The sequence below is a fragment of the Alternaria atra genome (assembly GCF_907166805.1).
Source record: "Alternaria atra isolate CS162 genome assembly, contig: 25, whole genome shotgun sequence".
NCBI lineage: Eukaryota > Fungi > Ascomycota > Dothideomycetes > Pleosporales > Pleosporaceae > Alternaria > Alternaria atra.
Window position 1 is genome coordinate 4,173,003 of NW_025091323.1, and position 12,931 is coordinate 4,185,933.

A 12,931-nucleotide genomic window follows, 5' to 3' on the forward strand; every position below is an offset into this window, starting at 1 on the left:
GAGTCGATCGAACGTGCATGTCCAGCGCAGGCGGAGGGAGAAGCGCTACGGGAGATGGTGTCTGAATGTAAGACGAGGCTGTGGGTAGATTGCTAGCATGCATGCCATCGATCGATAGACATGGACAGGCACGTTGCAACTTGGCGCTAATTTAGCGAGCCGCTGGTGACATAGCGTGGTTGCCATATGCGACCAAGCACTCTAACAGTCAACATGCAACTCTCTTAAGCCCCGACCACTCGCTCCCCACACCAACTCCAACACCATCTTCCTTCTCCGTATTGATAACTACCGTCTGAAACTTGACACCACCAGACATCCCGCCCCAACACCAAACATGGCCACCGCACCTTCCCAAAACTACGACTACCTCCGGCGCAAGCAGAGCACAAAGGCGCCCGTTTCATCAATCACACCAGTCCGCACCCACGCCCGCACACCGAGTGAGCGCAATAGCAATGGCACTGTCAGCTCATATGGAACCACCAACACGCGCGACACGGCCATTACCGAGCCGCCAGCCTACTCCAAGAAGCTCGTTGTTGTCGGTGACGGTGGATGCGGAAAGACATGTCTGTTGATCAGCTACAGCTCCGGCAACTTCCCAGAGGTAGGCGCCCAAAACAATCAAGAGACACGTCATGTGATACTAATGCGACGCAGAAATATGTCCCTACTGTCTTCGAGAACTACATTACTCACACTCCTCATCCGCCAACAGGCAAGATGGTTGAGCTTGCTTTGTGGGACACCGCTGGCCAAGAGGAATACGACAGGTTGCGACCGCTCTCCTACCCTGAGACAGATGTTATCTTCGTTTGCTTCGCCATTGACTGCCCTAACTCACTAGAAAACGTCATGGACAAGGTAAGATGCCGCAATTCCCATCCATCATACACGTGCTGACAAAGCCCAGTGGTACCCAGAGGTCCTTCACTTCTGCCCAACAACGCCACTCATGCTTCTGGGTCTCAAGTCTGATCTGCGCAACAAGAAGAACTGCATCGAGCTACTCAAGACACAAGGCCTGACGCCCGTCACCACCGAGCAAGGTCGTGCGGTCGCAAAGAAGATGGGCGCTGCCTACATGGAGTGCAGCAGTAAAGAGCAAGACGGCGTAGAGGAGATCTTCGACATGGCCGTCACAATGGCCGTTGGTGAGGAGCACAAGGAGCAAGAAGAGCGCCGCGTAGGCACAGCGACTTCATCAAGAGGGAACACATCAGCGTTCCCTGCTGGGGGCGGCAAGAAGAAGAAGCGCAGCGGCTGCAAAGTGCTATAGTCTGTGTCTATCGAGAGGAGAGCATATCGAGATTCACGACGCTGGACGACACGATCAAGATGTTTAATGACCACATACGGCTCACCTCCATCACTGTCCGCACATGTTCGCTTCCTCTTATACATCATAGGGAAGTCTTCTCATGTACATGGTCGGCTGGCGTTTGGGTTTTCTTTTGGCATGAGAATGGACACAGCGATTCCAAAGGTCCACAGTAGCAGCATTTTCTTTCCCTGTATCTGTATTCGGTATTCTGTATGTACGCATGGCGGGAGTTGGTGCCAAAGGTTGCCTGCGCCTAGGCAATAAATGAAGCATATTTCTGAAACCTGTTTTCCTCTACACTGGTCGTGCTCCATGCTGATGACTCGCTCTGGGGTATCATTGCATCATATTCCTTATCGTTGATGCCTGTTCGGCGGCTGGCCGTGCACCTCGAGGCGCGTTATTCTTCTCCGTGCACTAACAAGGTGCTTCCCTGCACCTACTCATTTCCGTTCTTGAGGCAACTCTGTCTCGCCTTCGTGTTCCGTTGTACCTTCCTGCGTACCTTCCTGTTGCTCATTCGGGTCCTTGGCCATGACGTTCTCAAAGTGACTCCACAGCGACTCAACGGGTGCGAACTCGTTCCCCACCGACGTTACTTCCTCGAGTGAACGATTCAATTTGTTGATGTTTTGAAGGACGACTTCTAGACTCTGGCAATTTGTTAGCATACATGCGGTGTGAGAAATGTAAATTTGGGAGGCTGCAATGCGCTCCGTGAGGGACTATGTGGCTGCACGCACTTGGGCAATTTCAGTAACAAGCATCTCGCGCTGTTGCTCATAGTACGTCTTTGGCGGCGTGGCATCTTGGCCATTGTTCGACACGGGGAAGTATGGCGGTCCCATCTTCTTGTTTCTTAGTACTGATGCTCAAGGCGGATCGTGTTTACGGATGCGGCGCCTGGCAGCCGTTTCAAAGGTCCTTAGTAAGCAATCAAGCTTGGCCGCTTTGCTCAGCCTAAGCCACTTCAAACACTAGTGTTTGCTTCAGACCAATCATAAGCGAGCAACCTACATAGATGGACGCGGATAATAGTGGGTACGGCCCAAAGCTAAAAAGCCTTTCAAAAGTTCAACCCTGAGCTCTTCATCTCTCGTCTCTCATACTCGTTCTCGCGACGACTCTCGCGATGTAGGTAAGCCTCAACCCTTCGTACTTCAACACTGTCTCTTGTACACACGGGAAATGGAGAAATAAGCTCGAGCCACACCACCCGTCTATTTTTCACTTTCACGTGTGCACGAGAGACTCCATCCTAGGATTATAAACCAATAACTCTGTCAATCCGCTGAGATCCACCTAAGGTGGACATGCTGTTTTCTTATTGTATTCACACAATGAGGATGACCTTTTTACTGCCTTCACCGCTCTTTCACGCTTCGAGACAAGGAGCTAACCAAGCTTTTGCTTTAGTTCCATATTATGGCGGCAGCTCCGGCTCCCAAACCAATTAAAGAACCTTTCCCCATATCCCTCGTAGCTGGCCGTTACCTCCTCTTTGATGTGGACGTTATTGCGCACTGCCGTCGCACGCACAACATCTGCGGTCTCCTGGTCGGCACGATACCGAACCTCAGCCAACAAAACGTTTTTCTGGGCGTACCACTTGAACTCATGCCGGAAGAGGCTAGGGTACTCGTCGATAAAGGCGCTGCGTATATCGTGGATGATGCGCAGGCACATCAGAAGGCTTTTGCGGAGATGAGTCGAGAGGACAGGCTGAGGTACATGGAGGAAATGGACAAGCGAGGAGAGGATGTCACCAAGGAACAGACCGAGTTAGCGGAGAGGAGGAAGGAGAGGGCATTGAAGGAGAAGGGTCTGAAGAGGGAGGAAGTTGACAAGGACATTGTGGGTAGCATTGCTGCAAGCACGACGTCAGAAGACACACTCCAAGCAGACGACTCCAGTGTCGCAAGTTCTGGTCTTGGTTTCATCATGAAGGGCTCCAACTTCTCAGACTCAAGGGCGCCGGTAAAGGCAGCCAAGGTCATCTCCAGTCCTGCTAGTTCAGTCACTGATAGCTCGGATCTTGGTAGCTCTGGTTTAGGGTTCATCATGAAAGGCTCTAGTTTCTCAGACTCCTGGGTGCAAGTAAAGGCCCCCAAGATTGACTCCTTTGCCGCCGAGGTTTCGCTGTTCGACGCTGCGCCCCCTTCGCCTGCTCCCGAACCAGCCGTCCCTGTTCAGGGTAGTGCGCCGAAAGGCGTTGCCGCTCAGAAACACTACGTCACACCAACAACCTCATACCCACCCCTATCAACACCCGCGAAGGACCCTTCTGTCCCTCCACCAACTGTGCCGGATAGCTACCCGCTGTTCCGCTATCTACACTCCAAGGGCTACTACCACATGCCTGGCCTACGCTTCGGATGTCACTACAACGTGTACCCGGGCGACCCACTTCGGTACCACAGCCACTTTGCGGCAACAGGCTTGGGTTGGGACCAGAAGTTCGACCTGCTAGATGTTGTGGGCGGAGGACGCCTCGGTACAGGAACGAAGAAAGCCTACATGATCGGTGGCGAGAATCCTGAGGTAGACGCGCAAGAGAACGAGTCCGTCAGGGCCTTCTCTGTTGAGTGGGCAGCTATATGAGTGCGGCATTACCACAGCCCTATTCATGGAGATTATGACTTGACGAATGGAATGCATACATAGAAGTACAATGATGAAACTTTGTTCAGCTCGGATTACTCTGAATATATCTTCGGTTCATGATGATGATCAAAATTCCAAAGCAGTCGCGGTGGCTTTCCCTGCTACCGCACCCTTCTCCCCATCTTCATCACCTCTTGGACCCTTGCCCTTCCTATACACTCTCGCATCTCTAGGATCGAATCCGCCATTGCCCCAAAGAGCCCATTCAGGTGTCTCCTCGCCAACATAATCTTCGGGTCTCCAGCCCACCACTTTCTCCCCCTCCATTCTCGTTCCCTGCACCTTGCCTTCATAGAGATCGAAGAAGCGTTCAAAGTCAATTCTAGTAGCCCATTTGTCGTTCTTCCTGAACCTTGTGCGGTCGGCTAGCAGGACACAGCAGGAGTGCGCGTGCTCGGCGCCGATACCATAAGTAAGTCCGCGGCTGTTTAGTTCTTTCTCAAGCTCTGTTACAAACTCGGCAACTTCTTCATAGAAGGGAACGTTCTGCATAGTAAGGCCTGCGGACCCAGCCGCAGAGGTTCCGCAATATGTGACGCCCTTGACCTCGACGAAACCAGGTAGAGCGCGTTCAACAAGGTCAGCGTAGCCGCGCACTTCCTCGGCCATGTTGAAACCCTTGACGAGCGTAAGGCGGAAGACGGTGCGTTGCTCGAAACGACGATTGCGAAGGATATCCAAGCAAGCACAGAAACGCTCCCAGAAGTCTCGATGTAGTGGTCGATCAATCTTGCGGAGACTGTCTTTGTTGGATGCGTCTATGGAGACGTAGAGCTGTGTCACTGGGATCAAAGAAGCTAGTTGAGCTGGATGCTGGGCGTTGCAGACAAGGAACGTGGAAATTCGATTCCTGTGCATGATATCGAGGAGCTCATTGATGTGCGGGTAGAAAATGGGCTCACCGACTAGACTCAAGGCACAGTGACGAATGCGCATGGCCTCGCTAAAACGCTCGGCTCGGACTCCGGGGACACCCTTCATCATTTTGATCTTCTTGTAATGTGCGGCTGTTATGCCATCGAAAATCAGGTCCGGAGCATCAGTTATCCAGCGCCATGTTGTGCCCACGGGGTTTGTACCGTGTCGCCAACAGAAGACGCACTTGTTCGAGCAAGACAAAGACGGGGTGGCTTCCATGCATAAGTGAGAGGCAATACCGTAGAAAGAGTACTTGTAGCAGGAGCCTCGGCCTCGTAAAGCGGATTTAGTCCATCGGCAGATCTTGACGCCTGAATGAGAGCCAATGATGCTATAACCTTGCTTTGTAAGAGCGGCATAGGTAGGGGAGGTAGTGGGAACCATCTCCTTGGGAACCTGACGGGGTGTGGCGGCCTGGAGAGATTCAGGTTTGGTTGCGGATTTCTTGTAGGTCGTAAAGTCGACCGGTATCGGTCCAGCAGACGAATTTACCATCGAACCTAGGTCTTCAACGTCATCTACTCGTGTGCTTTGACCATCTTCATCTGCGAGATCTTCTTCATCGCTTTCGATGGCATCTCCACTACCTGGTACGCCTTCACCGAGTCCCCGTCCTTCGACGATTTCCACGAGGGCATCCTGGACGCCTATTCTCCAATCTTGTAACCTCTCTTCAGCCTCGCTCTTGACGTCGGCCATGCCTAGTGGATATGCTCTCTTACGACCGGTAAGCCTGGCCATCCACTTATCCACCTCCCTCGATTGACTGCAAAAGCCCTCTTCTTCTGTCGGCCACCCTTCCCTATCGCCAAAGCCAAACACAGCATATCCAACCAAACCGCTCAATGGCGCCGTATCAATCCTGAAGTCATTGTGTGTCTCCTGCAAGCTCTCTACGAAAACGTCCAAGACGGTGTCGATATTGTACGTCGGTACGAGGATAATGTAGAAGTATTTGACGTTGACGTCGGATTTGGGCGGACTGATGAAGTAATCGTCGTGCTCAATGTAGGATATGTCGAGTGTCTGGGGCTCTAGGAAGGACTTCGATTGGTCGCACCCTCTGCAAAGGTGAAGACAGAAGTAAGTGTATGTCTCACATGCCTGTTACATATCCAAGACTTACTTTGTCCACTCGGAGAGAACTTCAACAAACTGCTTAGCGTAACGTTCCGTCGTACCAGATAGCGACTGGAAGAAAACCAATGGCTGTATCCTATCCGCTTGGTGGTCAAACGTCGGGGCTGCAGCAAGCTTCTTCGGTGTCTTCCTGCCCTTGACCATCTTAGGTCCCTTCTTCACCTTTGCGACTGCAGCCACGGCCCTGGTATCGTCCTCCGCATGGTTATCGACATTAAGCTCCGAAGAGTTGAGCGTCGTGGTATATTCGGGCAGCCATTCCGGTTTGAGCTGGACCGAAGTCGTCTTCTCCACGGGCGCAGGTGATGAAGGAGCTGGTGATACAGAAAGCTTCTCTCTCCGGTCGCGCGAATAGATGGCAAGACGCGCAATCGTCGCTACGACTAGTGCAGCAAGGAGGATGGGGAGTCGGTGCTCGTGCCATATGCGGAGCAACCCTGTAGCAATGTTAGCAACATGTGTTTGTGTGGAGCCCAACAACTAACCAGCTGACAATTGTTCCAGCAGCTCAAGTAGTGCCATGGCGCTGCTCTGGACGTTGCGCCGGCGTTGTGTTTGGGGCACGAACTTTTGGCAAGCTACTCGCGTGGGGTCCGTTGGCGGGGCCCAAATGCATGCCAGTAGCGAGTGGCCTATTTCCCAAGTCGTACCCCACATTGAACCGTGCCCTAGAGCTCTGTGCTGTCGCCTCTGTCAAAACACACAGGAAACGGATGGTGATGCATTTCTTGAGGGCCTAGCTTCGAACGCAAGACATGAGTGGATTGTTGTACCAGTGCATCGCTCGGTAACGGAATTGAGAGACTGCACCATTTTCACTGTATCGTTTGCAGAAATCTCCAACCTGTCCATAATACCAGTTACGCCTGTAAAGCCCCAAACACAAATAACGAAATAACAAAAAGGTGCGCGGACTGTACTGCACCCACGCTTATACACGTTTAATGCCGTTTGTGGGCCTATATTCCAGTTCCAGCACTTCCCTGACTATTCTGTCGCCTCGGCGCTCCCTCCATGCCCTCGACCACACTGCCTCTTTTCCCCAGGCTATACATGCTTCCCTCACTACCCTGCCTTCGACCAGCTATACCACTAGGCCCTCCAAATGTGCTACTTAGTGTCCAGCCTCCAGTCGTTGGGCTAGCATCCCTAATGCTAATCGCTGGCGGTAGTCCCAAGCTTGGTATCTTGTCTTCCCCTACTGGTAAGATCCGTGGAGAAGGAGAGGGAGCATGGCGGAAAGCTTCGGCGTAGAAAGTGGAGAGAAGCGAGGCCTTACAACAAAAAGCTTCAACTTCATCTTTGACTTGTTCGGGAGTGAGGGATATACTGGATGCAAGGGCTGGAGTAGTCGCTGCTGATGACCTCGAGTCGTGGAATGTGAGCGCAGTATGGAGGAGACTGGCGTCTTGAACTGGTCGTGCCAAAGGACTTGCAAAGGGACTGCGGTGCGGGTTCCCGCGCTCTACTGCAGGTGTCGACGGTAAACGACTGCTTTGGCTACCATCTGTGGTTGCTCTCTTGTGCTCATAGGGATCCACAGGCCGAATCCTACTCTGGTCTTTGGCACGGTTGTGCGCAAGCCTATTTGCTAGCAGAAGGAAGTTGCCATCGTCAGTAATCTGAGCAAGCACGCCTCCACCCTTGTGAATAAACTGTGTATACTTGTAGTCGGGCGTACCCCAGGAATATGTAACTTCAACGTCAGGCGGAAAGGCACTCGCAGCCTCCATATCCAGAACAAAGTTGAGTCTTCGAAGTAGGAGCTTGTGATAAGCAAATTTGTCTGCCTTCGGGTATTGGGGAGAAAAGCTTGCCGAGTCCCACATCGCCTCAGGCTGAGCTTGAGGAGGCTGTAGTGCAAGCTTAACTGCATACGGCGAACGGAATGGATGGTGATCAATGATGTCCGCTACCTCCGCGATGGGCACCTCCACCAGTTTCAAGCCGTACTTCTCTACGCTCGTAGCCCAAGTAACGATGGCATCTTCGATAAGTTTCGCGGTAACATTCATCCAATCAATGCGGATGTGGTAGCAGTTGTCGGGATTATGCAATCGATCATAGTGTAGTGAAATAATCTCAGGTCGATAGGAACGCTTTCTAGGGTCCACATCATAGCGCATAACGCGTGACATGATGACTTTTCGCTTATTTGGTTCGTCGCGTGTCGGTGTCTTTTCTCCCTCTTCGAGGGAGCCAGAGCTGTTAGATGAAGAATCGGCAGTACCTGGACGTGGCTTGATATTCTTCGGCATCAGAGGTGACGTGCGAGGCGCCTCCGCCAGCGGCGTGGAAGGAACAGACTTGTCTGCCTTGCGCATACCAAACCACCCTGTTCGTGATTCCGCCCGGGGAGCCCTGTACTCTGCTGCGATCTGGAAAAAGAAGTTACCATCACGGAACTGATGCCGCCCTTGTACGTGCTGGAAGAGGCCTTTTTTCATGAGCTCGTTACCAAAATCTACCGCCTCATCTCGGGTTTCGATATCCTTGAAATTCGAAAGCAGCCAGTTGGTGAGGTCAAAACCCAGGAAACAGTTGTAGTGCAACTTTAGATGCCATCGACGATCAAGCATTTGAATCCCCTTTTCGCCTTGTAAATCTTCTGCAAGCTTTCTGATGTCTATATTAGATGTATGGTACTTTTCTGCATCGGAAAAGATAGAAGTTTGAAATTCACTGTCGGTGTCGTTGAGCAAAGAGTGATCTGGACCAGCCGCAACGACCGCCGAAGGATCGCGTGTGTGATACTCAATTGCAAGCGGGTTTGGGTCCTTTTGTTTAAAGGCAGTTGCCGGCTGGAAGTAGCGCTCTTCTGGGGGAATGTAGCGGAACTTCTGCCATAGTTGAGTAAGCTTGCGAATGCCTTCGAGCCTGATCTCCTCTGGCGAGTCTTGCATAGGCAACGGTCTCCGATGCATGGCTGGTATATCGACTGGAATCAGGACAAAGCGAGCTCTCCAGAAGCGTAATACCTCTGAAAACTCGTCATGATACCCAGCCAAGAAGGTGTCAATGATGTTCCAGTTGTATTCTCTTCGTGGTGGACGCAACACAACTTCTCGAGGGTCATAGGTATCCTCGAACGCAGTACGGATAAAAGGTTTGTATGGAAAAGGCGTGTCAACGCCAGCGGATGACTCCAGTGCTGTAGTGGGCTTCCTGTTGTATCTTCTTACCTCTACTTCTCCTCCAGCTACACACACCAGCTGATGGATGCTGTTTCCAACGCTCATAAAAACAGTGTCTCCATCACTAGACATGTACTCAGGATCAAGGATGCTGGCGAGAGTTTTCTCTTGTCGGCCTGAAAACTCCGCCACGGAAGAGCCCACGATGATTTGGAACCCGTGTGAGAGGCGGAAAGCAATTAGCTCTTTGATGAGAGACTCTCGGCTCTTTGGTGCTTCCAGGATGTCGTCATCCTCATTCTGCGTGATCTTGTACGGACTTTCGTTGTACTCTGATGCTATTTGATCAACGGAAGGAAACCACTCGTGAGTCAACGGCACTGCAGCAGGTGAACACAACGACCTCCACTTTACGGTACCTGTCCTCAAGGTTCTAGGAAAAACATGATGCCAGCGCCGATACTGGTTCTTGGAGCTTATGACATTTTTCTTCGGGTTACATGGGTTGACCAAGACTGCCCAAGGGGCGATCGCGCTTGTTGGAGACAAAGTTCGGGGAGCTTCTCTAGCGCCTCCACTAGAAGAAAGGTCTGGTTTTGGTCCAGCGTGCTCACCTGCACCTCGCGCTCCTGCAAGTAGAAACGTTGATCCAGGATCCCTCACAACTGAACCAGGCTGCGAAGGTACATTGGACCGATTGGATCGCGCCCCTCTCACGGTCTCAACTGAGCGGCTTGCACGGTCGGAGGCGAGAGATTCAGCTGACGTAGGACCTGCGCGCGATGCAGGTTTTATCGCAATCGGTTGTGATGGCTTTCCTGTAGAAGTATGACGAGTGCTCGCCAACCTTTCAGCAATGGCGCCCTTCTGATTCTTCTCAACGGTCAGCATTGCAGGCTTCACTTTGCCCTGACTGAGATCAATGGTGGCATCGCCAAGAGTTGGCTTCGCCGGAGCAGCCTTTCCACCAAAACTCATCTGCCTTAGGAACCAATTTGAAGGCCTACTCTTCAGTTCTGTTTTAGTTGGTGCTGACGTCCCGGCGCTAGCCAGAGGCAAGAGCCCAGCTCGCCTTGGAGGAGATGACCCACGATTAGGAGCTGGAGAATGTCCCTGGGTGGGAATCATAGTTTGATGGTCCTGGGAGTCTCCAGAACTACCTCTCTTGTGCACCACAGGGCGCCCAGTCCTAGAATCATCTCTAGTCAAATTGTTCTGCCGCCGCAAGACATCGGCTCGCGGCACGCCTTCGCCTTTGGAATCTGGCATACGATAGGTGTTGCCTCGCGGAGATTGGCTTTCGACTTCTCTCGATCCCTCACGCGTAAGCTGCGGAAAATTTGTTTCTGGTGGAGGTCGAGCTGTCTTTCCAAATGACGGAACCGTGCTACGGAATGAAGAAGACAATCGTAGACTTCGTGATAGCTCCGGAGACCCGCTGATAATCTCATCACTTAGCCTTCGCTTATGAGCCTGAAGTTGGTCTGACGGAGAGTGCCTCTCCATAAGAGGAGAAAAGACTCCACCGTCGTATGCCTCCATCCAGGCCTTTTGGGCAGCTCTGGTTTCGTCCAGTTGATCGTCATTGTATTCTTTGTCGCCCCGCGAAGAGTACGAGCCTGCCACAATTGCGGAAGGCTTGGATACTGGTGGGATTTGCTGATCTTCCTCATCCGGTTCAAACAACTTGCGCAAATGATGTGGGTACATCGGGTCCTCTTCTAAGTAAGGAATTGCAATGTCACCCAGTTCATTCTCCATGACACCCATCATCTGCAGCTCGTACAATCGGCACCGTAGAGAAAAGATGCGACCTTTTTTGCGTGACTTCTTCACAATTTTATCAGCCTTCCGTGGCTTTGTAAGTTCTAATATCTCTTCAGATGTTCCAGACCAGAAAGAGACGTCGACCCAATACGGCATTGCGAACCTCCATCCGTCCGATGAGTCGGTAGACACGTCTATCGGTATGTGTCGTACGGTGGATGCGCGTGACATAGAGCCAAAGTCTGGGTGGCTCTGACGGGGAGTCTTGTCCTCTTCTGTCCGCGCCATTCTCGCAGCAGCATGCTGTTCCTTGTCCTGCTCAGCTTTCAAGTCGGATACCGAACGAGGCGTTTGGTACTTGAACAAAGGCACGGAGTGAAGAGGCATTGGTGAGAGACACACTAGATCAATACCGATGCCTGATCCAATCAAAGTATCCGTAGTCAATTTGAGCATGTTGTAGTCAACCTCAAAAACACCAGTACCCGGAGTAACAACAATGACTGAGATGCCCGTGCGGACAAGGTCGCGATCGATGTAGTCCCTAGCAAATTGAGCCGCAGCCAGATTAATAGCCTCCAGGATGTTGCCTTGGCTTGCGGAAGAAGGTCGACCAGCTACGACAATATCAGTAGCCGAGTCTTCAGATCCTAGGTCCTCATTGATGGTGACGTGCTTTACAGGCTTACGGACTAGGGAAACTTCCCGGAGAAACATTCTAAACTCCTTCTTCAGTTGATAGAGAATGTTGATCCAATCGCCGCTGGCCATATCGCTCACAACGACTCTGTAGTAATCTCTGAAAGTGCCCGAATGCGACTCAGTGTAAGTGTTGCTTGTGGTCCCTTCGGGGCGATCGGCCAGAGGCTCCCCATCGTATTGCATTCTTGTAAACAGGATGATGGTAACCAAATGTCGCGCATTTATTCTCAACCATCTCTTGAACAAGTCTGGAAGGAATCCGCTTACAACCTTGTTGAACATGATCTCACCGGCGCCTTCAGTATCGAAATCCCACATTTCTCTGGACATCTGGATGAACAGCGTGTATCGTGCTGATTCGCTGCGAAATATAGGTTTCGATTTGGGCGAGAAGTAGCCGGAATGAACGGACTGACCATTAATATATATGTGTTTGATCGTGGCTTTGATGGTACCCATGAAAAGCAGCCTTTGGCCTCGGTAGACCGTTCGCTTGCTGAGTTCGGCGATCGCCATACGCCACATATCTGCGCGTGCGAGATACTCATCACGGAAAACGATTTCCACATGATGAGCTTCGTACGTATCCTCATCAGCCTCAGTCACTACGACTTGCATCCTATTGCGGAACCCGAACACCCTAGCAATTCTCTCGGACAAAGAAACCTTGTCTGCATTAGCTACGCAGATTTGCCACTCCTAAGTATAGCTTACTTGAAGGTTTGGATACTTCGACTCTAAATTCGCAGGGAGCGCTTTGGGGACAAACACATAGGCCTTGTCCGCATCGATTTGGCGACCCTCCGGGATGGTTGAACCATTCTCATCAATGGTTATTGTTATCGAATCCCGACGATGTCTCTTCGGATGAAGATCTATATTCGCATCCTTATGCAATGTATCGGTCTTGGATTGCGTCGCATCTCCCGATGTGCTTTTGGGTCCCGTGTGAAAGTCTCGAACAGCATTATCTGTATGTATCGCCACGATCTGAAGGAGCGCACCGGCATTAGTGGGTAGCTCAGGGAACTTCTCACCATTGAAAACGATCTCATCCCTTGAGAGGTTGTCGTCGTGAGTCCACAGGGTGCAGACTTTCTGCACTCGAGCCGACTGTGGGATCGAGGCGGTTTTCGACATGTTGATTGTTGCTGCTACTATGCTGAGTGCTGGCTTCGTGTAGAGTTATGAACATCTTCAGGTTACTCAGGCGCGTGTGCGGTGGCACCATAGTCGCTCCATACTCTGCTCTGCGCGGATAAAAGACGTTGTGTTGATG

At 51.7% G+C, this 12,931-nt stretch overlaps 5 protein-coding genes across 5 annotated transcripts; 2 read left to right on the forward strand and 3 right to left on the reverse strand.

The window, feature by feature from the left end:
- Positions 1-337: 337 nt before the first annotated feature.
- ALTATR162_LOCUS6465 (uncharacterized protein) lies at positions 338-1,282 on the forward strand (the record flags this gene model as incomplete). The annotated part of the gene is made up of 3 exons (XM_043314087.1): positions 338-610; positions 664-867; positions 917-1,282. 3 exons carry the CDS (start codon positions 338-340, stop codon positions 1,280-1,282), a joined length of 843 nt encoding a protein of 280 aa, XP_043170022.1.
- Positions 1,283-1,770: 488 nt separating this feature from the next.
- On the reverse strand, positions 1,771-2,175 carry ALTATR162_LOCUS6466 (uncharacterized protein; the record flags this gene model as incomplete). The annotated part of the gene is made up of 2 exons (XM_043314088.1): positions 1,771-1,980; positions 2,071-2,175. 2 exons carry the CDS (start codon positions 2,173-2,175, stop codon positions 1,771-1,773), a joined length of 315 nt encoding a protein of 104 aa, XP_043170023.1.
- Positions 2,176-2,752: 577 nt separating this feature from the next.
- Positions 2,753-3,928, forward strand: ALTATR162_LOCUS6467 (uncharacterized protein; the record flags this gene model as incomplete). Its single annotated transcript, XM_043314089.1, has 1 exon — positions 2,753-3,928. One exon carries the CDS (start codon positions 2,753-2,755, stop codon positions 3,926-3,928), a length of 1,176 nt encoding a protein of 391 aa, XP_043170024.1.
- A 129-nt stretch (positions 3,929-4,057) lies between these two features.
- ALTATR162_LOCUS6468 (uncharacterized protein) lies at positions 4,058-6,571 on the reverse strand (the record flags this gene model as incomplete). The annotated part of the gene is made up of 3 exons (XM_043314090.1): positions 4,058-5,972; positions 6,036-6,486; positions 6,535-6,571. 3 exons carry the CDS (start codon positions 6,569-6,571, stop codon positions 4,058-4,060), a joined length of 2,403 nt encoding a protein of 800 aa, XP_043170025.1.
- Positions 6,572-7,008: 437 nt separating this feature from the next.
- On the reverse strand, positions 7,009-12,792 carry ALTATR162_LOCUS6469 (uncharacterized protein; the record flags this gene model as incomplete). The annotated part of the gene is made up of 2 exons (XM_043314091.1): positions 7,009-12,318; positions 12,367-12,792. 2 exons carry the CDS (start codon positions 12,790-12,792, stop codon positions 7,009-7,011), a joined length of 5,736 nt encoding a protein of 1,911 aa, XP_043170026.1.
- Between the last annotated feature and the right edge of the window lie 139 nt (positions 12,793-12,931).